Genomic DNA, 22402 nt, shown 5'->3' on the forward strand with positions numbered 1-22402 from the left:
CCAACCTACCCTTTCAGTCTGAGCCTCTGCTCTGCTGCCCCTGCCAACATGACACTCTGGCTGATTTCACTTCCCCTCCAGAGCCCGGCTCTGACATCTACCAGCCATGTCACCATGGGCAAGTTCTGGAAGCTCTCTGGGCCTCGGTGGAATGAGGACAGTAACAGTATAGTACCCTTATAGGAATAAGGATGGTAACAGTCCTCTAGGACTGTTGCAAGGATTAAACGAGTTAATATTTGCAAAGTGTAACAGGGCCAGGCACATAATAATGCTGGGTCTGTGGTTATTATCGACACCACAGCTCCCTCCCTCCAGCAACTCCTTCCCCAGCACCCACATTCACAGAGTACAGCCCCCTGTCCTTGAAGACCCCTCTGACATGAGCTTCCTCCACGACTGCTACCCAGACCTGTCTGCATCATCTCAGGACCACAGGGCTTTCCGCTCACCCATCACCAGACAGTAAGGGCCTGTGGTTAGATACTGCAGCTCGTTCTCTTCTGGAACCCCCACAGCCCTCAGCTGAGCTCCGGTCTGGTACCTATACGGCAGCATGATTCACAAAACCGGAGTCTGACAGTCTCAAGTTCACGCTCTGGCTCGTATGCTTACTAGCTGTGCACACGTGGGTACGTTACTTAACCTTTCTGAGCCCCGATTTCTACATTAGGAATGAGGACGCCCATCTCACTCTCACCGAGTTGCTGTGGGGACAAATCCGATAACGTCTGGAGACCCTGACGTGGTTTCTGGCACAGAGGAGGCCCTCGGCCAAGGGCAGTTTCCCTTCCACTTGTAATACGTGTCGAATTCACTTCTTCCAAAGTTTGAACGTAAGCACCCAGAGCGCAGGGATCATCCCTCGGTCCTCTAAATGAGAAGATATGTGCATCCGTGGTAGGTGCTCAATAAATACGGGAGCCACAACAGTACTAAGCTTGAAAGAAACAGCTTCCTGTGAAGTCCCTCCTCGGTCCCTAGGTCAAAGTGGCAAGGGTGGACATCTAAGTGGCTCTGGAGGAGGGCAGGCGATGTCGATGTCGGGGCTGGAAGGCGATGAGTTTTATTTGTTGCTAACCTGCCTCTGGGCAAAACCCCTGCGACTTGCCTCCTTCTGAAAGTGGAATAAACAAGGCTGCTTCCGGGGCTCCCAGCGTCCCGTCCCTTTGCCACTGCGGAGGCTCCAGACACCAGTAGTATCTCCCTTCTGGCTACACGGGGGGAGAGGAGACGCCATCCGTGTCCTGGCTCCAGCTCTGTTTGATTGGCGAGGCGAGGCCGTCCCCGCAGGCTGCACTCCGCGGCCCACGCCAGGCTGCTGTGTGGCATGTCCCGGCCGCCCTCTTGCCACCCTCTCGTTCCCTAACGCTTTCCTCATCTGACGTTTACGTAAGACGAGCACAGATCTCTGAGAACACCAAAAAAAACACCCCACCGGGCACCTCCCTGGCCAGCCGGCACCCCCCTTTTGGGCGGGTGGTTTCCTCATGGAGGTCCTCGATGTCATTGTCATTGCCTCGATGTCATTGCAGGCCACTTGGTGGGTCGCTCAGAGCTCCGCTCCTCAAACGAGGCTTCCTCCAATCGATGCCTTCACCCCTTCTCTGCCCTCTCTCACAATGGATTGGAAGTTCTATTCTGTATAGAATTACATCGCTCTGTCTTGCTGTGTGTATAGTAGATCTTTCGGGAAATGTTCCTGTAACAATTGGACAATCGATCGAGCGATAGATGGATACAGACAAAACTTAGTTTCTATCACACATAAAAGTTAACTTCGGGTCTCAAAATGGATCATTGACCTGAAAATGAAACTTAAAATTCTAAGGCTTTTAGGAAAAAAAGTAAATGCAAGATAGATAACAATCTTTGTATCACTGGGTCAGGCAAAACTTTTCTTATAACAGAAAATAGGTAAACCATAAAGGAAAAAAGTGGCAAATTGGCCTTAATAAAAATGTAAAACCCTTTTCGTTTGTTTGTTTTGTTTCTTAACTTCCACATCTGAGCGAAATCATATGGCATTTCTCTTTCTCTGACTGACTTATTGCATTTAGCTTAATCCTCTCTAGACCCATCCATGTTGTCGCATATGGTAAGATTTCATTCTTTTTCACAGTGGAGTAATGTTCTATTATATATGTATACCACATCGTCTTTATCCAGACAAACAAACAAACAAAAACAGACTCTTAACTGTAGAGAACAAACTGACAGTTACCAGAGGGGCGGTGGGGGGGGGGGGGGGGGGAGATGGGTGAAATAGGTGAAGGGGATGAAAAGCACACTTGTCATGATGAGCACTGAGAAATACAGAGAATTTTTGAATCACAATATTCTCCACCTGAAACTAATATAACACGGTATATTAATTACGTTGGAATTTTAAAAAATTAATAATTTTTTTAAAGCTAAAACTTCACTTCCTCAAAAGGTACTCTTCAAGAATGTGAAAAGACAAGTTAAAATTTTTCAAGTTTATTTATTTATTTTGAGAAAGACAGAGACACTGTGAGTGGAGGAGGGGCAGAGAGAGAGAGAGAGAGAGAGAGAGAGAATCTCAAGGGGGCCCTATGCTGTCAGCGCAGAGCCCAATGTGGGGCTCGAACTCACAAAATCGTGAGACCATAACCCGAGCTGAAACAGAGTCAGACACTTAACTGACTGAGCCACCCACGTGCCCCAAAAAGACAAGTTATAGACAAGGAAGACCTATCTGCAAAACACACATGTATTGGATGAAGAGCTTGTCTCTGGAATATAAAAAAAATTTCCCACAACTCAAAAAGAAAACAAACATCCTAACTGAAAAGTAGGCAAAATACTTGAGCAGAGACTTCACCAAAGAAGAGACGGAGTTGGCAGACAAGCCCAGGAAAAGACGCTGGACCTCATTAGTCATTGCGGAAATGGAATCTAGAACCACGACAAGATACGTGACACATGTACCGAATGGCTACAATATTAAATAAGTGATTTCTTAGCAAGGTAAACATACAATCCAGGAATCCCACTTCTGGGTATTTTTCTGGAGAAATGAAAACATACACCTACACAAAGATACGTCCATTAATGGTTATGGCAGCTTTACTCGTAACCCCAAATTGGAAACAACCCAGATGTCCTTCAACTGATGAATGGATAAACACTATGTGGTATATCCACACAATGGAATATTACTCAGCAATTAAAAAGAAAAAAAGAACATGGGGTTCGTGGGTGGTTCAGTCAGTTAAGCATCAGCTCAGGTCATGATCTCACAGATCATGAGTTTGAGCCCCAAGTCGGGCTCTGTGCTGACAGCTAAAAGCCTGGAACCTGCTTCAAGTTCTGTGTCTCCCTCTCTCTGCCCCTCCCCCACTGACACGTACTCTCTCTCTCTCTCTCTCAAAAATAAATCAACATTAAAAAAAAATTTTTTAAACAAATTGGTATACATACAATAAACAGCATAGAGGAATCTCAAAAGCATTCCGTGAAGTGGAAGAACACAGACATGAAAGATTATATCCATATGGCTCCCAGATTTGCTTGACGATGGAAGCATTTGTCAAATCTCATCCTCCTATTCACTAGACAAGGGTGAATTTTACTGTAGGGAAATTATATCTTGATGAATTTGACTTTTAAGTAAACAACAGACTAAAATAAATAAATACAGTAAAAGGTAAATCTGATGGTACTTGTCCTTCACATCATGAGGACAAAATGACAATAATAACAGCCAACATGCAGCAGGCACTGTCCCCATTTTGCCACATTGTCTCATGTAAGCCTCAAACAATCCTTGCAGGTCCTTAAGCACACCAAGCACTTTCCTGTCTCAGGGCCTTTGCACTTGCTGCCCCCTTTATGTTCCATTAGACAACTCATCTCCTGCATATCTCTAGTCTCTATTCAAGTGTGACCTCCTCAGAAGCAGCTTTTTTTCCAAAAAGGTATCTAAATGTTCTATCCAAAATAGCTCCCCAACGTATCACTCTCTGTCCCCTACCTACTTTTCTTTTCTTCACAGAGCTTAGTACTATCTGCCATTATATGGTACACTGTTTATATCTCTCCATAAGAATGTCATTCTTTCACTCACTCCGTCTTCAATTGGACCAACACCCACTGAGTGCCTACCCTGGGGAATATGTGGGCAAAGTCAAAGCTCTAGAAGGCAGACAGTTGCCCCAAGGCTGAGATAGTGTTGACCAGGTTCCTGTCTCTTCCCACAACCCCTCTCATCCTGATAGAGGTCTCCACAAGAGGCCTTCCTGTTTTAGGGTCACAGAAGCCTCATCCTGGAAAGAGCACCCATCTAGGAGTTAAGATACCTTTACATCAGCCTTTCCAACATCCCCCTGGGGACCCTGAGCCAGGTGCCCCCCTAACAGGGCCTCAGTGTCCCCACTAATAAAATGATTTAGACATGTGGTTTTCAAATGTTAACATGAGTAGGAATGCCCTAAGAAATTGATTAAAAATGCATGTTCCTTCCCCAGAAAATATGATTCAGTAGATCATGGGTGGGGTCAGAGAATCAGCATTCTTAACCCTCACCCCGCACAATCTAAGGCAGGTGGTCTAGGAAATAAATTTGGGATATGAGTAATGTTCCAACTGTTTTTCAGCTGCAAAAATCTTCCTCCAGATAAAATTTTACCCAGAAAACCACATATATCTGAGAGGATCTGAGCAGCGGAAGGGAGCAGAACGATGCTGGTTCCTCTTCAAGTGTTTCTTCTCATACTCTCCATCCCACCATTCTGTGGCCCCAGACACCCTAGGGTTCCTTGGAACACAGTTTGAAAACCACCACTCTAGAGGTCCCGATTCAATCATTGAATAAATATTTGTGCACATTTTTCATGTGCTAGGCACGATTCCAGATACTAGGTATCCAACAGTAAACACAACAGAGAAATCCCTGCTCTAACAGATTTCACATTGATGGGGAACAACTTGCATGGGACGGTATGCATGTATTAGCTCATTTATTTCTCACCAGAACCGCACCAGACAACTACCAACATTTGCCTTATTTTACAGAAGAGGAAACTGAGGTCCAGGGAGATTAAATAACTTGCCCAATGTCATAGTCCAAGACTTGAACCCAGAGATTTTAACTCTGGCCGACATGCTCTTCTGAAACCTTGCCCAGTTCTCTACGAGCCCAGGAGGTATGTGGGAGCCCACGCAGGGAACAGGGGCCTGTCTGCCTGCCTCTCCACACGTAGGTTCAAACCAATCTCTTTAGCACTCAGGCCCTAGGGGGTTAAGACTCCAAGCCTGGGCTCCAGGTGAAACTAGATCCCACATGACTTCAAGTTGACGCAAGTGGCCTTCTCTACCTGCAGGGACGCTGAGAAGCTCATCCCTGGGGTATGGAAGAATGTTCTCTCTGGACCAGGTGCTGAGTTTATTCTGGTTGCCTCTATATCGCTTGGCCAGCTGGCGGCAAAGATATCTGTGTCCAGCAGCTCTGCTGGTATTCCTAAGTAGACGGGTGACATCGATATGTCTGCAATTAGAACATCAGCACCGAGTTAGGAAGCAGAGTGGGGACGCAGCCAAGGGAATGCTGAGTTAGAGTGGAACACACATGGACAGATGAACTCTTCCAACAGGAGGTGGGGCGGCGGGGGGTGCTTAGAGGTCACTTACACCCGAGTTGCTCATTGCCAACAGGGAAACTGAGGTGCAAAGGGAGGAGGCGGCTGGTGTAGGATCGTCCCAACTGGGTTCTCAGGCTCCTGTCATTGCATCCAAGGTACAGAGGGACAGGATTGGGGATGGGTTGGAGGCAAGGAGACCCGAGGCCGTATCTCGGGCCCACATTTTGCTAAGCTTTGGGACCTTGAGCGCTGAACATCTGAGTCCCATCTGTACAGTGGACATGAGAACATCCCTCAACGATGCCGTGAGGATCCGAAGAGATCATTTGTTCAACACACCCGATGCCAAGCAGCTACTCAAAAAAGTACTTTCTCTGCACTCCCCTCCTTCCAGATTTACCCAAAGTAGACCCGTTTTCAGGAATTAGCTCATCTCAACTGAGACCTAACAGGTCTGTATTTGGAAATGGGTTTCAACCCCATGCTGCTCTGATTGTGGTTGGTAGGCTAGCGGCATTGACTTCACCTGGGAACGGGTTGGAAATGCAGATTCTCAGGCCCCACTCCAGCCTCAGTGAATAGAATCTGCATCTTTTTTTTTAAATGTTTATTTATTTTTCAGAGAGAGAGAAAGAGAACAGGGGACGGGCAGAGAGAGAGAGGGAGACAGAGAACCCCGAGCAGGATCCACGGAGCCCGGCACCAGTCTTGAACTCACAAACCATGAGATCGTGACCTGAGCCGAAATCCAGAGTCAAAGGCTTAACCAACTGAGCCACCCAGGTGCCCCAGAATCTGCATCTTAACAAGATCCCCCACGCCCACTCACGAGAAGCATTGTTTAGTATATTTTTCTGATGGGTTGACTTACTGCCTCTGACCATCTTTGACCCTGGTTATTGGTAACCAACATTTATTGTGCATTTTGTGTATGTCAGGGAAACGCTCTCCAAGCAGGATCTTATTTCAACTGCACAATCTCAGGAGGTGAGAATTCTCACTAACCCCATTTCACAAATAAGGCAACCGAAGCTGAGATGGCTAAGTACTTGGGCCACACCGCGGGCCTCTGTGACTCCAGGCTCCTCTCTTGGCCACCCTACTGGCTAGAACTGAACTACCCCTGCCTCAGCAGACGCTGGCCATGTGCCAATTGTTTTAATCCCTTCTCTCCTTGTGGGATCCCAGTGAGATCTCCGTTTTGGGAATCAAGGTAGTATCCACAAAATGGCAGTTTCAAGTCACCCCCCCACCCCTCCCCCCACCAGGATGAGTTTTCTGACACCCCAGAGGAGCTGGACAGCTGGACGAGGTCAGAGAGGCCAGACTGCTTGCTCCTGAACGACTAAGATCAAGGTCAGCAGGCCCCCAGGTGGTAGGAAGGCTGACCCCCTAGGCACTGCCCTGTTCCCTGCCATTTTACCCTCCCCTCCAAGCTGTACCCCAAAACAGCCAAAACTCTGACTTTGGCGAGCGCGCAAACCGGAAGAGAAAGAGCAGGGAAGACAAAGGAGGGAAGGGAAAATGCTTAAGAATGACAAGAGGAACACTAGTCTCTGCCTACTGTCCAGACCGGGCCCTTGATGTGATTTATCACCAACCCTGCTGGAGGCCTGCAGCTCTTATGGTTATGTATCATTTTATGGATGAGGAAATTCTGGGTCAGAGAGGTTTTGCAATTTGCTGAAGGTCACAGAGCAAATAAGTAGCTAGGCTGGGATCCAAATCCGGGTTTCTCTGCCCTCCCAGCCTGGGTTCTTTCTACCGCGAAGCGATCTGCCTGAGTTTCAAGCCAGCTGTGTGGCACCTTGGGGCTGGGGCTGGATACACAGCATTTTTTCACGTATTTTTCACGGCCACGGCCTCTGTTGTAGATGTTCTCACTGCCGTTTCGGTTATGACTGCGGCCGAGGCAGGGAGCGGTCGGCCGACTTGTACGGGCCCTCCAGCCAATTAGCGACAGAGCCAGGGTTTGCTGCTCGGTCTTTCTAATCCCGAAGTTCAAACCTCTGCCTCTTTACCGCTAACTTCGCAAAGTGTCTCTCAGGAGAGGTCGGGGCACACAGACATGGTAGGACTTGAACTCTGCGGATAAAATATAAAAAGTGACGCCTGCCGAAATGGGGCAGCAGGCCACCCGCCTGTTAAAGGCATACTCTTTAGAGTGAGCCGCTCCACGCTCGGATCCCATTCACTACCTGTGTGACCTTGAGCAAGTTACTTAACCTCTCTGGGCTTTCCCGTACTCACCTGGAAGATGGGACAAATAAGAATTCCTGCCTCTGGGGCTCCTGGATGGCGCAGTCCGTTAAGCATCTGACTGTGGCTCACGTCGTGATCTCGCAGTTCGTAAGTTCGAGCCCCGCGTCGGGCCCTGTGCTGACAGCTCGGAGCCTGGAGCCCGCTTCGGATTCTGTGTCTCCTTCTCTCTCTGCCCCGTTAACGCTCTGTTTTTCTCTCTCTCTCTCAAAAATCAATAAACACTGAAGAAAAATTTTAAAAAAAGGATAGCTGCCTCACAGAGGGGTCTTGGGAATGAAACGAGTCTGTGCTCAAGTGCTGAAGCAGGGCTGGGCGAGCACCAAGCTCCAGACGTGTGGGCTCCTCTCGTGCCTCTAATGACTCCTTCTCTCTGCTCCCGGCAGGCACCGGCTGTTGAGCTGCGCGTCCGAGAAATACAGAGCGTTCCGGGGGGGGGGGGGGGGGGGGGGGGGCTGCCAGGGAAATGTCATGCGCAGGTTCGTTTCCCCAGCGAAGAAGGAAGAAGAATGCTCATCAGCAGGAGCTCAGAAACCCAACTGTAACTCCAGCGACGGAGAAAGAAAGTTCCAGATACAAAACGAGCCTCGACGGCCGACTGGCCGCTCTTTCCCGTCTCAGGCGCGGCTTCCCCGTCTCTAACACGAGCGTGAACCTGAATGAACTGCTTCCGGGCCACTGAGGGCTGCAGCAGCCCCGCCCCACCCCCTACCCCCTCCCCGGGCGCAGGGCACAGAGTAAGGAACCTTCCCCCCGGGGGGAGGCAGGGAGCGGGTCTGCTGGCTCTCCGCGTCCCAGAGACCAGACACCCTCGGGCCTTGGAGCCCCGATGAGAAATGTGTCTGGAGTGTTCTGGGAGCCCCGACTCCCACGGGCCTTCCTCCTCAGACGGGGCGGGCTCATCCTTCCTTGGGCAGCTATTTCCCCTCTCACTCCCGCTGCCTTGGCGCTGGTGAGGCGGGGAACAGCCCCCAGACTGGCTCACCGGCGGTGGCTGACCAAGAGCCATGAGCAGATGAGGAAACTGCCGGAGACACTCAGTAGTCACCCATCTAAAGGTCAGACCTCGAAACTGATTTTTCAAAATGTCATGTCCTGTGTCAAGAAGAGCCTCTGACACGTTCCGTGGACACGCCTCACATTCAGCCCTTTGTGCTCTAGACGCGTTCTGGAAGGTCACACACAGCACACCAGCCAGCTCCCAGCAGGGCAGGGCCTGGGGAGGCTGGGGCCACCGTGTCCTTGCTGCTAGCTGGCTGTGGCTTCTGGGTCTCTGCCTTGATTTCCCCTCGCTGAAAGTGGGGGCAGTGTGGACTCAGTGTTTTTTATTCATGAACTCGTGATTTTGGAATAATTTTAGATTTCCAGAAAAGTCGCAAAGATAGCGTAGAGATCTTCGTGGCGTTTGCTCCAGTGTCGCCATTTCAAGTTTCCATGGTACATTTGTCACGACTAAGAAACCAACACTGACACCAAATTATCGATTAAGCTCCAGATTTTGTTTGGATTTCACTCATTTCCCCACTAATATCCTTTTTCTGTTCCAGGATATCGCATTGCACTGAAGACTAAATAGTTTATAAAGTTTAGAAAGTCCCCTCCCAGTTCCAAAAGCAAAGGGACAATAGACCTTCATGGTGAAGTAAGAGCTTTGGGTGTGTTCATTAGCAAACGAAGGCTGTGCTGTGCGACTTTGGGCAAATCCCTTACCTTCTCTGAACCTCAGGCTCTTCATCTGTAAAAAGGGGACAATAGCGGTACTGCTCGATAGGGCTGCTGTGAGGTGATCACTTGTTAATTTACATGAGGCACTTCTCAAGGCGCTCAGTATGCTCTGAGCAGTCTGTTGATAAATCTCAACTGGTAGAAATCACAGCCCAAAACCAGGACTGCTCCAGCAGGCTTACGCTTTCTGGCAGAAAATGCCCCAGCAAAATGGCTGCTCCAAAAAGAAGACATGTCACGGGCCTAACACGTCAGACTCAATTTGCAAAGCCCAGGACGGGAATGGACAAAGACCTACAGTTACCAGGCCTGGGTTGGAGTCTGACACACTGCTCCCGCCACAGGACCTCAGGCAGCCTGTTCAACCTCTGGAACTCAGCATCCCCATCTGTTAAATGGGAACAAATCGCCCACTTTACAGGGTTGCTGAGAGAGAGAATGAGGTGCGTGCCATAAAACATCCAGGAAGATTGAGGTGTGATGTTTGGCTACATCTTTCTCTTCTGCGCCTTCCAGGAACCACCAAGTCATTGACTGCGCTGGGGATCATTAGAGAAATCCACCAAAATCTGATACGGGCAGTTGTGGGGCGTTGGTAAGGAGATCCCACTCCTCTATTTTTTGAGGAGAAGGAAGGGGGTGATTTACTAAGCACTCACTTTCCCTGTCCCAGCCAGAGCTCTGCTGACAAGCCAGTTCCATAATCCTCATCCCTACAATGCCTTTCCTTGTCCAGAGTAAAGTTAGACGGGGAACCCAATCACTCTGCTGGATTGTTTTAAAAGGAAGCACGAAACTATTTCCATGGTCAGTCTGACAAGGATCCTTATAGGACCTGTTTTCACAGAATCACAGAACCGTTCGGTTTTCACAAAACAGCAGCTGAAGGGACGGAAGAAATCAAGGAGTATGACTCCCCTTTAAAGACAAGCAAATAAAGGGGCTCCCGGTGACTCAGTTGTTTGGGCTTCTGACTCTGGATTTCGGCTCAGGTCATGATCCCAGGGTCGTGGGATCGACACTGAGCGTGGAGCCTGCTTAAGATTCTCTCTCTCCCTCTGCCCCTCTCCCTCGCTCATGCTCTCTCTCTTTCTTCCAAATTAAAATATATACAAAGATGAGCAAATAAGAACCACAGTGGCAGACCTGCTTCTTCAAAGTCATACAGCAGAAGGAGTTCAGAGTTAGAATGATACCCCAGTCACAAGATTTCTGCTTCCCTGCTCATGGTTCCCTGAGCTGCCATAAGACACCCATGCATCCAACATCCATTCATCCACCTGTCCATCTATGTTGACATTGGACACCTTCCTTGTGGCAAGCACTGCTCTGGGTTCTGAAGAGCCAAGGCTGAGCAAGACGGTCACAGTCCCTGACCCCAGGGCGCTTCCCATTCCATGAGCTAGGAGGACTGAGGTGGGGTCATCTGTTTGCCAAGGGTCTACAGTGCCTGGCGCACGGTAGGTACACAGTAAGTGTTTATTGATTTATGTATCTCTCACCTTGTGAGACGCTCCCACCTTTATGACTGATGTGCTGGGTTGTTGTGACGAGACTAGTGGGGTAAAGGCTCAGTATTTGTAACTATCTCAAACCACCTTCTCCACTCATCATTCTACCAGAAGACTTCATGGGACAGTGTGCAGACACAACAACAACAACGTTGAGCAAGGAGTCCAAAGACCCAAGTTCGAGTCCCAGCTCCGAGCTGCTTACTCCTGAGTAACTACTGAAAGGCACTCACACCTCAGTGTTCTCGTCTACAAAATGGAGCAAATAGTATTTGACTTGCCTATTTCACTCAGCTGCTGGGATTATAAAAGGGGGAAGGGAACTGGGTGGCGGAGGGAAAGAGTAACATTTCTAGAAAGTTCCACTATGAGTAAAAGGTTATGGAGATGTTACTTGAATGATTTGCTCATTCATTGAGAACACAAGGGGAATTACAAATGATCAGCTTCCCAGCCAGTGTTTGCACACTCTTGTTCCAAACTTCTATAATGGGACTGGTTGAAATCGCCCCTGATTTGTTCCTACCTTTGAAGAGATTACATTCATGTATCTGCGGCATCACATGTCACCCCAGCCAATCCTGACCCACGTTTCTCTCCATTCGATGCATGTAACAACAGTACTCAGAGGTGTTGTAACCTTAATTGCTTGCAAAGTGTTTTGAAATCCTTAGATTAAAAAGCTCAGGGAAGTCCAAAGTATTACCTCTCTCTCTGTGTGCCCAGGGAGCTAGGCCGAGCTTCGTCTGGATTTGTGGGAGCAAGGAGACACGACAATGCAGATTCTGAGGCTCCAGGAACTTTGGGGTTTAAGGGTCCTATTCCTGGGATGGCCCCAGACCAACCCCCAGCTTCCTAAGTTTGTAAGCTACTCAGGCCTTTGGCCATTTCCCCCCACCCCGCGCTGCCTCTGATGTGTTTTTTCCATTTCTTTTAAGTTCCTGGGTCACGAGGCCTGAGTTGCATTTACTTTGGTGTCATAGGTCTCCGTTCTTGGGTGATCTCAGCCTGAGTCCTAGAAAAAGGCAATTGTGTCATCTGTAACTTCTGTATGCCTTTCCATTTAAACCTAGAACTCATTTCTTCCATTCTAATTTTTACTGTTAAAAGAGGAGTTACAATTCTGCCCCATGGGAGTGACCCTCGGGGAGTGTGGGGGTGGGGGCAGGGCAGGGGTATCCCTTAGGAACTGAAAGGGACGGGGAGATGTTCCTGGCCTGGGATCCGGGCAGGATTTTGTGATCTGGATCCGACCGCTGGTTCTGCCACTGTCTTCCTGTTGGGTTTGTGAAAATTCAGAGCTGAACACTTTCGTGTGCATTTTTCTGCAGATTTGTTACACTTTACAACCTAAAGTTTTTTTCTTTTTTAAATCACTCTTGATGCTAATTTCATTTAAAATCGATTCTGATGGAACAGTGAAGGTATTAACCTAATAAAAATCCTTTCTCTCTTTGCCTTTGTGTTTCAAAATAATGCCTTTAGTTTTTCCATCCTTTATTTCCATTTTTACACTTACGGTGGGGGGAGGAAATGTCTCAATTAGCCATTTTAACTAAGCCGAATGCCCCAGTGGGGCGGGGAGGCTAGATCCCAGCAGGAAGCTTGGGATGCCCTCAGGGTCACATGAAGACCTCAAAGTTCTGGTGGATTTGCATACACATCTATACTTTTCTAAGTGTCCATAGCTTTCATCAAAAAAAGCCAGAGGGATTCTTCCAACTCAAGCCTTATTTACGTTTGCTCCTCTTTAATGTCTCTTGGCTCTGTCTCAACTCTCGGCCCTCGCCACCCTGATGTCACCAAACTGGCTTCACCCATCAAAGTGAATTTGCCCACTTCAATGGAAAAAGTGAAAGGGTTCTACTCTGCCAAAGGTCATACATAGTAATCATCTGTTTACTTCTGTGTGTCCCCTGTGATATTCCAAACCCTGCGGCCAGAGACCTTTGCATCCCCAGCATGAAATTGCACAAGGCAAAGGCAGATTGGACTCCCAAGAAATGCACTGCGCCTATTTACGAAACCCGATTTATTAAAATTTCTCTACAAGTCAGAAACGGTCGTCTCACTGTTCACATATATACACATGTACAGGAAAGATCTAGTGTTTCGAGCTTTCCCGGCAGAAGCCCCAGCCAGCCTGGAGTCCTCAGCCGGGTAACGTATCACAGATACAACAGTCGAGCAACCACGAGCGCGTTAGTGCGACAAGAGGCCTCTGCCCTCCCTCTTCTCCGAGTCCCATGATTCTGTCAAGGTAATATTGCCAATAATCATTCACATTTCACGTGGTTTTAGACACGCAGGTTATTCAGACAGACACAGACAACAAACCAAGCCTCAGAGCCAAAACAACAACACATATCGGACAACAGGTATAAAAGGTAGAATATATATACAAAGTACACAGTACGTGAGGTATTGACAACATTCTCACAATGCAGGTTAGTTGTCTGCCTAGGCGGAGCCCTTGAAGATGGCCTGCCTGTCTCTGTGCCATTTCTCAAAATACAGTATGTTCGGTTTACCCGTTTAACCACCTGATTTCAGTACTGAGACATTTACTGATATTTCTTGGGTTCTTGGGTTTTTTTTTGTTTTTTTTTTTTCGTTTTTAATGCGAGTTGCAGTTTCTCTGTTAAGCAATGTCTTTCGTAGGTAGTGAGTTCCCATCTCTGGAGGCATTCAAACAGATGCTGGATTCCCACCTGAAGGAAGGTTAAGTTGAGGGGGGGGGGGGGGTTCTGCTTTGGGAGATGGCAGAGAGAGGAAAAAAGTTGGACTGGATACTTTGAAAGTCTCTTCCAACTTGAAAGATTTGGGGCTATTTCACTCCAGATGCTGATCATAGAGATGTATTCATAAACCAAATCAAATTGAAAATATTAACAACCCATCATGCAAAACTGCAGACGTGACACACAACACCAGGGGCAGACCATATCCATGAAGGGGATGCGTGGGTCTGAGAGTCGTCTAAGACTATCCAAACTCCACTTTCGCTGAAGCACAGAGAGGTTTACCATTTGCTCTTGGGAGAGGCGAGGAGTCTCCCTATCTTTCTTCTCCTAGACAAAATGCTCCACCCTGAGATGGTCTTGGGGAAAAAGGATAAAGGCTGACCCGTTTCAGGGGAACCAACAAAGCTAACGGTTTCCAAGTGCTCAAATTAACATGAAAAATCTGCAGTCTCTCTGAGCTTAGAGTTCCGAAATAGCCAGGAGTTCGAATCTCTTGTGATACTTCTCCACGGTTAGCTGGTAAGTGCTGACAGCAAAGAAGGGGACGTTTCAAGGTCAGATAGAAGGCATTAGTGCAAATGAGGTCTTGGCAGGAAATGGAGGAGAGTCTGGGTTCGTAGTTCAGGCAGGCTCCTCTGCTCCAAAACCAGTCTGCTCCAAAAATGGAGCAGGGTCATTGGTAACTGTGAGTGTGAAGAAAGGGTGTGTGTTAAACCAACCCCCCCCCAAAAAATGAACTTTCCAATAGAGAAGCTGGGGTAGCAAATGTCTAGCTCCCAAAGACAAGTTCAAAGATGGCAGGTTCATTGGCCCAAATGATCTGTCACCCTGCTGAAATATGGTTATTGCCCAAAATGCCACTGTGCGACTCACTTCCTCTCCCTTTAAAATGTTGGAGTTCCTTTCACTTGACCACACGCCCTGTAGGATATCCATACTCTCTGCCACCTATGAAGACGCAGAACCCACCAGCCCCCACCCCTGCATCTGACAGCGGGACAGTTGCTGACGGTTCATTGAGAAGGGAAACAACTTTGCGGGGCAGCCGATCAGAGTGTGTGCCGCTCAGATCAATACAGTCACTCATCATAACAAATAAGGGGGGGGCCCACGTTGAGTTCAGCAGCTACGGTCTTTACGCCATCGCATGTCTGGCTGGCACCACGCCAAAAGGCCTGTCCATCTTTAGAAATGGAAATGCTATGTGTGAGAATTGAGGTTTCTGAGGTTTTGGGATTAGCAGAAGAAGGAACTAATGTCACTGTCTTCCTGGTACTCTGGAACAATCTGGTCTGAAGTTCCTATTTCTGAGTCGACGTATCCAGGTTCCAAGACAGACTCGAACCAGGGATGGAGTAAGATCTCAGGAGCAGTGAGTCTCTCGGAAGGCTCCCGTCTCAGGAGGCTGCGAATGAGGCATCTGGCTTTGGGGGAAATGTGCTCAGGAATGCAGAACTGTCCACGGCGGATTTTGGAGAAGAGAGCACTGGGGTCTGAGTCATGGAAGGGGTATCGTCCCACCAAAAGGGTGTAGAGCATCACCCCCAGGCTCCAAACGTCTGCTGCCTTTCCAGAGTAGGTCCCCGTGGTGTTCAGAATCTCGGGGCTCACATAGGCTGGGCAGCCATGTTTGTCTGACAGAGCGTCGTCTTCTCCCTTGATGATGTGTGTATCTTCTAGACTTTCCAGTCTGAGCTGGCTTCTGCAGGAGAGGAAACAAGCTATTACTTCCAGATCAGCTGCTATGAAAAACAAGGCCTTCTCTATTAACAGTGCCCACAGGCACTAAAGGCAAGGGCCCAAGGAATGCCATTTACCCCTTCATCCAGTAAGCAGTGCCCTGCAACCACCCAGGACTCGGGATTTCACAAACCAATACAGACCGCAATAAACATTTGCAAAGTATCGAGAGAGAGCCTGGGGCGGGAGGGTATGATGCAAAGCCCCAGATACTATTCATTATGCTAGAGCTTAGAAGAGATATCCTAATAGGGTTACACAATTTACAAAGTTCACATTGCAGAAGTGGGAGCCGGTCTCAGGGGAATTGCTAACATTTTCTACACACGGTATCAGGGAAGAACAGTGTATCCCACCTCTTCAGCCCCCCCACCCCACCCCGCCCGGAGCATCCTACAGGCCGATCTTATTCTTATGCCACTAAACTGCCAGGGCTCCATGGGCCCACACTTGGCATCACAGAACATGGGGCCCAAAGTCACTGCTATTATGCACATACGTCACGCTGACATACGCACACAAAGGGAACTCTGTCCACCTGGGCCCAGGCCGCGGTAACTGTGATGAGATAGGCGCCAGGAATGTTAATTACATTTATTGGGGTGTTTAATTGCAAAGAACACTTAGCCTGGGCCGAGAGGTCATGTGAGCAAACACAAGTGGCTAATGGATTTGAAGGTTGCGGGGCCTACAGACATCCGTACATGCGGACGGTACCTCAACACCTAAGCAGATTTACTCTACGTGGGGGGTTATCTGTCCAGGTAACAGCTGAAGTCCAAAACATCTTTAATCAGAGGCTCTTACGAAGGTGCGGGTGCCTCCTTATTCAGAACCAGCCACCCACGGTTCACCGATTCCCCCCAAACCCAGAGCCACGTGGGGGGAACCTCTATTATCTGCTGGCAGTTTATGCTCTTTCCTGCTTCTCTGAAATAGCCCTGGTATCAGTCAGTCACTTGTTGTGAAGTCAAAGGCAAACATTTGGTACTGGCTAATGGGTCAATTTCTTTTCCTCTCAAAGGTCTGGCTGTTTTTGTTTTTTTTTTTCCTTCCTGCCTTCCTGTTCCCTGGAGTGTAGTATACATGTGCTAACTTCGGTATGTCCTCAGCCTGACCTCCTCGTCGTTATGTAAAATACCCATTGGTTCTGTAAACGGAAAATATGACTCAACCCGCACTGTCTGCCCCTGATTGGCTGCTGTAGTACTAAAACCCTGCACCTGTGCTGGTTACACGAATAGCGTCAGCCTGCCATTGCTTAACCCTCGGGTTGCCAAACTCCGTGCACATGACATTCGCCTGTGCAATGCAGATTTCAAAAGCTGGTAAGGAGGTGTGTAAGGCATGTTTCAGAAAACACATCAACATATCGAAGGAGCATGTTCCAGGAATTGGAAACTTCTCCATTGCAAACACTTGGCTTTTCTTTGCTAATCGGTATGTTCCAATAAGTATTGCAAGGTCAGATACAAAGCCATGTTTTATGGCAACTCAACCCCGTAATCTTTCCTACGATCTGGAGGTAAGGGTAAAAGTGCACAGGTGGGGGAAAGCCCCGCATGAAAAGCTACAACAAAATCACACACACCCCTCGACAATTCTACAAGGGTACTGCTCTTAACCTCCCCATAAGGGATGTGGCCCACCTCTTAACATCAGGTGAGGTTTATCTCCTGCGGCTTCCTGAATTCCCTGGTCTGAAACCACAAGTCTGAATCTTAGTGTCTCATTATTCTCTTATCAAGCTCATCTTGTCCTTTATGAGGTAAGTCATGATCTATACTTAGCAACCAATTCCAGCCAACTTCCATTTATTATTCAATGTGGCTATTTTCTGAAGATGTATCCAAACAAAAGGTCTAAAAAGTCACCAGAGGATGTAAAGAAAGGATTGGGGGCCAGCCTGAAAGGAAACACAGGAATATGGTACAGAGGAGGAGGGCACAATTCTGCAAATAAAACAGTTTAGCTCTGTGATACTTTCTAGGTACAAAAGAAAAGGCCCCACTTGGTAGAAGCAAGGACTTGAAAACTTCCTTTAGGGGTCCAGGTTGTGACGGGCAGGGTGACATCCACACCCCAGAAGAACTGACCTTTCTGACAACAATGGGGAATAAACTTGATCCTGGAGTGGAAGTGGGGAGGGCATCCTGTCATCATATGACATCCCACAGAAAGAAGCACCAAGATGTCCCCAGGCCACATCCACGAGAGTGCAGAATAAACCATCCTTGGCCACGGCTCCTCAGGAGAGGACTTCTAAATACTAAGTCTGGGACAACTGAGCCCTTGGCTCTGATTTGAACCAACACTCTGCACCTAACTGCACCTAACTGTGCCCTGAAAGGCCACAGGAGGAGCTGCGGAGGCTGCTCACCTCTCCTCCGTGGAGAAGACAAATTTCCTAAGTTTCAGGTCCCCGAGCACGATGGCCGACTGGTGGCAGTGGGCCACCGCGGACACAATCTGCTTGAAGAGCCGTGCAGCCTCCTCTTCCCGCAGCCTCTTCCGGCTTCGCACATAGGAGTGCATGTCCCCAAAGTCCTTCTCAAAGAAGACGTAGGCCTTGGTTTCCCCAAGGATCACTTCCACGATGCCAGTGATGTTTCTGTGTGATGGCAGCTGGATGTAAGGCCTGATTTTGTCCTGGTAGTGTTTAATGGGAAACACCTGCAGAGAGAAGAGGACCCATTTAGGAGGCTAGGAAAACAGAGGCTGTCGTCTAAATCCCAGGCTGCAGCTCTCAATCATTGGGCTGTGCTCGACAGCAAGGCTCCTTTCATTCACACCCGCCCCCCCCCCCCAATCTCTGCCGCCCCACCTGCCTCTAACACCCCAGACTGGCAACATCTAGGGCTCTGGGCTAGCAAATAACCACTGGATTACAATATGGATGGTTTAAAAGCATCCATATATGTGTCACCTCCTTTCATGAGGCCATCTGAGGCCATCCGCACAGGAGAGCTAAGCCCTAAAGCCCCAGCCCTCTGTGGCCCTCCCTTGTTTGCAGGAGCCCCCTGGGATCTCCAGGAGAGAAAAAGCAGTCCTTGAAAACGCATGACCTCCTGCAGACCCAAAGTGCTCAGCACAGAGAGCACAGCATGTGGCCAGTCTGCAACCTCCAAGTGGAAGCTTGGAGGGGCTGGGGAACATGAAGATCTGTCATTAGTCAGAAGGAACAGATGACTCGAAGAAAGGCTGTGACAACACAGCCTTAAACAACCTGCCTACAGTCTGACTCAGGTATAAGCGGCCTTGAGTTAAAATTGTCACAGGAGGGGTATGGGATGTTGTTCAAGGTTTTTTCATTTGTTTGTTTATCTCCCCCCCCCCCTTCCTTGGCCCCACCTTCACCAGGAAAATGGGTAGTATCTCCTCTCAGAAGCTAGCTGGTCTCTTTAAGCGCCTTTTGTTTAGTCCGGTTACTCATATCCTAGACTCAACTGGAAACGGTGACACATGGGCTGTCACCATCTGGATTCAGCTATTATCTGCTCAGAGGAACTGGAAGGGGTTGCACAATGGCCAGACCCACCCCACCTCTGAGGCCTGGCTGCCCTAGCACCAGCTAGAAAAATCTCTCTGCCGCCCCCCTCCCTCACCCCACCCCACCCCACACACATATCTTCCCCTAACCGCTCTGAGCCCGGGGGCCAGAGAAGGAAAGATTTTCCCCCCTTTCCACTGGGTTTGAGATGGCATTTGGAATTTCATTCAGGTCGGACAGTAGGTGGCAGCAGCAAGCCCAGGGAGGGGAACGCGGGTGGAGTTCAGGTGAGTTGCGGAAAACCCAAGAGCGACTTCAACTGAGGGGTGACCCTGTCTTTCGGGGTTGAAAGGGAGCAGCCCGGACGATCCTCGGGGAGGTCCGAGACGGGAGTCAGGCTCGCAAAGGCTGGGCTGCGGGAAATGTTCTGCGTCTATGGGCGCCGGAGGAGCACGCGGGAGGACGCCGTTTCTAGGAGTTCTACCTCCTCCGGAATGGAATCTCTCATATTCAAAAGAAAATCGCTGCCCGGAAAATAAAGACATGAATGGAAGCGAGGGTTCCTAGCCGGTGTGGGCTTTCCAACATTTCCGCGCCAGACAAATCCCCCGCCCAGACTGGAAGGCCATCTCAGACCAATCTCTGGGGTCGGGGTGGGGTGGGGTGGGGAGCGGGGATGAGGTTCTCATCCCCGGGGGTGCGGGTTCAAGCCGGAATCCCCAAGACCCGAGCCTGACACGATCCTCCCACTCCCTCACCACCCACAGCTGAGCCCGGGTGCCTTGAAACCCCAGCAAGAGAGCCGCCAGCTGCTCCAAGCTCCAAGGAGGCACCCACTGCAGGGCGTCCTTCCAGGACAAGGGGCGGGGGAAGCGAGGAGAATGAGAGAAGGGGAATGGCATGGCCCTGGAATCCATTTCAATTCCACAACTTATTTGGAACGCCGTGCGCTCAACTGGGCGCTACGGAAAAGAACAGAGATAAAGCCACCGAACACCGCACTTCCTCCTGCTCGCAGAGCCCCCATTATACCACCCCGTCCGAAACCCCTCAATCACCCAAAGGGTGAACCTGGCCAAATGCCGCCTACCACGCTCGAGTCACCGCAGGTGGCACCTGAGGCCCCCGGCGCCGGAGGGCGAGACCCCCAAGCACCTTTCCGGGCTACCGCGTTCCCGCACCGCCCCGGCGGGTCCCGACCCGGGGGTGCCTACCTTGCAGCGCAGCTCGCGGCCCGTGTGGATGCACAGCGCCCGGGACACATGCTCGCGCTCCGCCAGGGGCAGCAGCAGGTAGTCGGCGATGCGGCTGGGCCCCGGCGCGCTCCCGGAGCCGCCGCCAGCCCCCAGCGCGGCGGGCGGCGGCTGCGGACTGCAGGGCGAGCCGGGGGGGCTGAGGTAGTCCGGCGGGCTCGAGCACTCGGAGAGGCGCGGGCACTTGGCCGCCACGGCCGCCGCGTCGTCCGCGTCCAGCAGGCGTTTGACCGGGGCGCCCCGGGCGGCCGGGAGCAGCAAGGCCGGGCCGCGGGGCTGCGAGGCGCCGCTCATGGCAGAGCGCACCGGACCGACCCGCATCCCGTCCCGGGCCGGGCCGGCCCCGGCTTTGTATGTCCCGGGATCCGCGCGGAAAGGCGCTGAGGGCTCGGAGCCGGCGCCGCGACCTACTCCAGCCGGCGGGATGGACTTTGCAGACGGAGCTCGGCTCGGCCCCCACGGGGGTCAAGGCAGGAGCCACTCCCGGGCGCTCGCGTTGCCCGCTGGAAGCACGCCGGCCGCGCGTCCGGGGAGCAGAGGCCGGCTCGGGTCCCGGGAGCCCCGCGGGCACCGGCTTGGGGCGCCTGGCCCCGGGCGGCTGCCGCTATTGTTGTCGAGGCCGCCGACAGTCCCGGAGGCAGAGGAGGCGGCGGCTGGTGTTCCTAACGTCCCGAGCCGCGAGGGCAGGATTCCGCAGGCTCGGTGGAGCGGCGGAGCAAATGCACTTCCCAAAGCCCAAGTCCCGGAGAGAAAGCCGGAGCAACTTTTCCGCGGCGCTCGAGATCCTGCGCGCTCCTGGGCTCCCGGCGTGTGTGTGAGCGAGCGAGACGCGCTCGGAGAGAGTGACTGAGTGTGAGTGAGTGAGTGTGTGCGCCGCACGGATCCCGGCCAGTGCACTCCTCCTTCTCCTTTTCCTCCACCTCCTCCGCCTCTCGGTGACTCACGCTGTATACACACACACACTCACAGGCCGGGCTGTGTAAACAGTTGGGAAGCCGGGTTGAGCAATGAGGTGGCTGCGACGACTCGGGCCCTGCCGCCCGGCAAGCAGTCACCGAAGCGGAGGGAGGAGGCTGGGGGGGGGGGGGAAGGAGGTGGAGCCGGGTCGGCGGGGGCAATGGGGGTGGCCCGAAGGCTGGGGATGCTCCGAACTGCGCGCGCTCGGGCGCAGGTGGTGTGTCCCGGGCCGGCTGGGACGCGCGCGCACCCCCCGCCCCGGGCTGGGCAGGAGGCGGCGCGCGCCCTCCCGCAGGCCAGCAGCCCAGCTCGAGCTGCCGGGGGAGGGGGCGGAGGAAAAGTTCCCGTGACGTCAGCGTCCCGGGGAAGTGGGCGGGAGGGGCGGGGCCGCGGGGGACGAAGCGACTGCTGATTGGTGCGCGTTCCCCATTCACACCGAGCACAATGGACTATGGGCGCGCGCACCACAGTTCCCTGCACCAGCAGCTCGCTGCAGCCGGACGGTTACGTCGTTCGCTTCAGGGAACCCCCACCGCCCCGCGCCTTGAGACCTCCGATTGGAGCCGTGGGCGCCGCCCAGGCCCCGCTGCAGCCAGAGGAAGGCAGGATAGGAAAGGTGATGAATTCCAGAATCAGTCATTCACCCCCACGCGGTAGTTCCGGGGAAGACCTCTGCGTGGTAGTGGATGTGGCTTTTTTTTTTTTTTTCCTTTTCCTTCCCCCTCCCAGCTCTAATCCCCAGCGTCTGTTCGCTTCCACAAATAGAACCTTCTGTTGGATGAAATAAAAGCAAACACTGGGCCTTCTGCGCTGCCTCCACCTCCACGCCCCTCCCGCGCCTGCCGCCCTCCCGGATTGCACGGAAATAGCTTCTCCAGGCTCCTGGGCCGCCCCTTCGCGGTGACTAGCAGAAAGAGCTTCCTGAGCCGGGGCCGGTGGGAAACAAAGGATGTGGGGAGCTAGCGGAAGGGGCCCACGTGGCTGCCGCCGGATTCCTGCCCCCTTCCCGGCCTCCGCACGCGGAGCAGGGTCTGGGGCCCGGTGCCAGCCCTGGTTCCGTGGTGGGCGGGTAGGGGAGTAGAAGTCATTCTGGCCACCGACTGTGATACTGCCTACACCA

The 22402-nt window shown here is 51.2% G+C and overlaps 1 protein-coding gene and 2 long non-coding RNA genes across 3 annotated transcripts; 1 reads left to right on the forward strand and 2 right to left on the reverse strand.

The window, feature by feature from the left end:
• The first annotated feature begins 8588 nt into the window (after positions 1-8588).
• Positions 8589-9559, forward strand: LOC123585475. The gene is made up of 2 exons (XR_006706219.1): positions 8589-8920; positions 9410-9559. It is a non-coding gene; the product is annotated as an uncharacterized LOC123585475 (long non-coding RNA).
• Positions 9560-13115: 3556 nt separating this feature from the next.
• TRIB1 (tribbles pseudokinase 1) lies at positions 13116-21588 on the reverse strand. The gene is made up of 3 exons (XM_045453696.1): positions 20287-21588; positions 17963-18255; positions 13116-15544 (listed from the first exon to the last, which is right to left on the reverse strand). Exons 1-3 carry the CDS (start codon positions 20644-20646, stop codon positions 15079-15081), a joined length of 1119 nt encoding a protein of 372 aa, XP_045309652.1. The 5' UTR covers positions 20647-21588; the 3' UTR covers positions 13116-15078.
• Positions 16163-17672, reverse strand: LOC123585474. The gene is made up of 2 exons (XR_006706218.1): positions 16352-17672; positions 16163-16307 (listed from the first exon to the last, which is right to left on the reverse strand). It is a non-coding gene; the product is annotated as an uncharacterized LOC123585474 (long non-coding RNA).
• Positions 21589-22402: the final 814 nt, after the last annotated feature.

Source organism: Leopardus geoffroyi, chromosome C3, assembly GCF_018350155.1.
Source record: "Leopardus geoffroyi isolate Oge1 chromosome C3, O.geoffroyi_Oge1_pat1.0, whole genome shotgun sequence".
NCBI classification, from domain to species: Eukaryota; Metazoa; Chordata; class Mammalia; order Carnivora; family Felidae; genus Leopardus; species Leopardus geoffroyi.

What these genes read in the sequence shown, in the direction of transcription:
- TRIB1 (XM_045453696.1), bottom strand. Translation starts at nt 20,646, where the DNA reads ATGCGGGTCGGTCCGGTGCGCTCTGCCATGAGCGGCGCCTCGCAGCCC. An exon ending in GCCGCGAGCTGCGCTGCAAG is followed by an intron (nt 18,256 to 20,286) that starts GTAGGCACCCCC and finishes TTCTCTCTGCAG; the next exon opens with GTGTTTCCCATTAAACACTA. An exon ending in GTCTTCTCCACGGAGGAGAG is followed by an intron (nt 15,545 to 17,962) that starts GTGAGCAGCCTC and finishes CCTCTCCTGCAG; the next exon opens with AAGCCAGCTCAGACTGGAAA.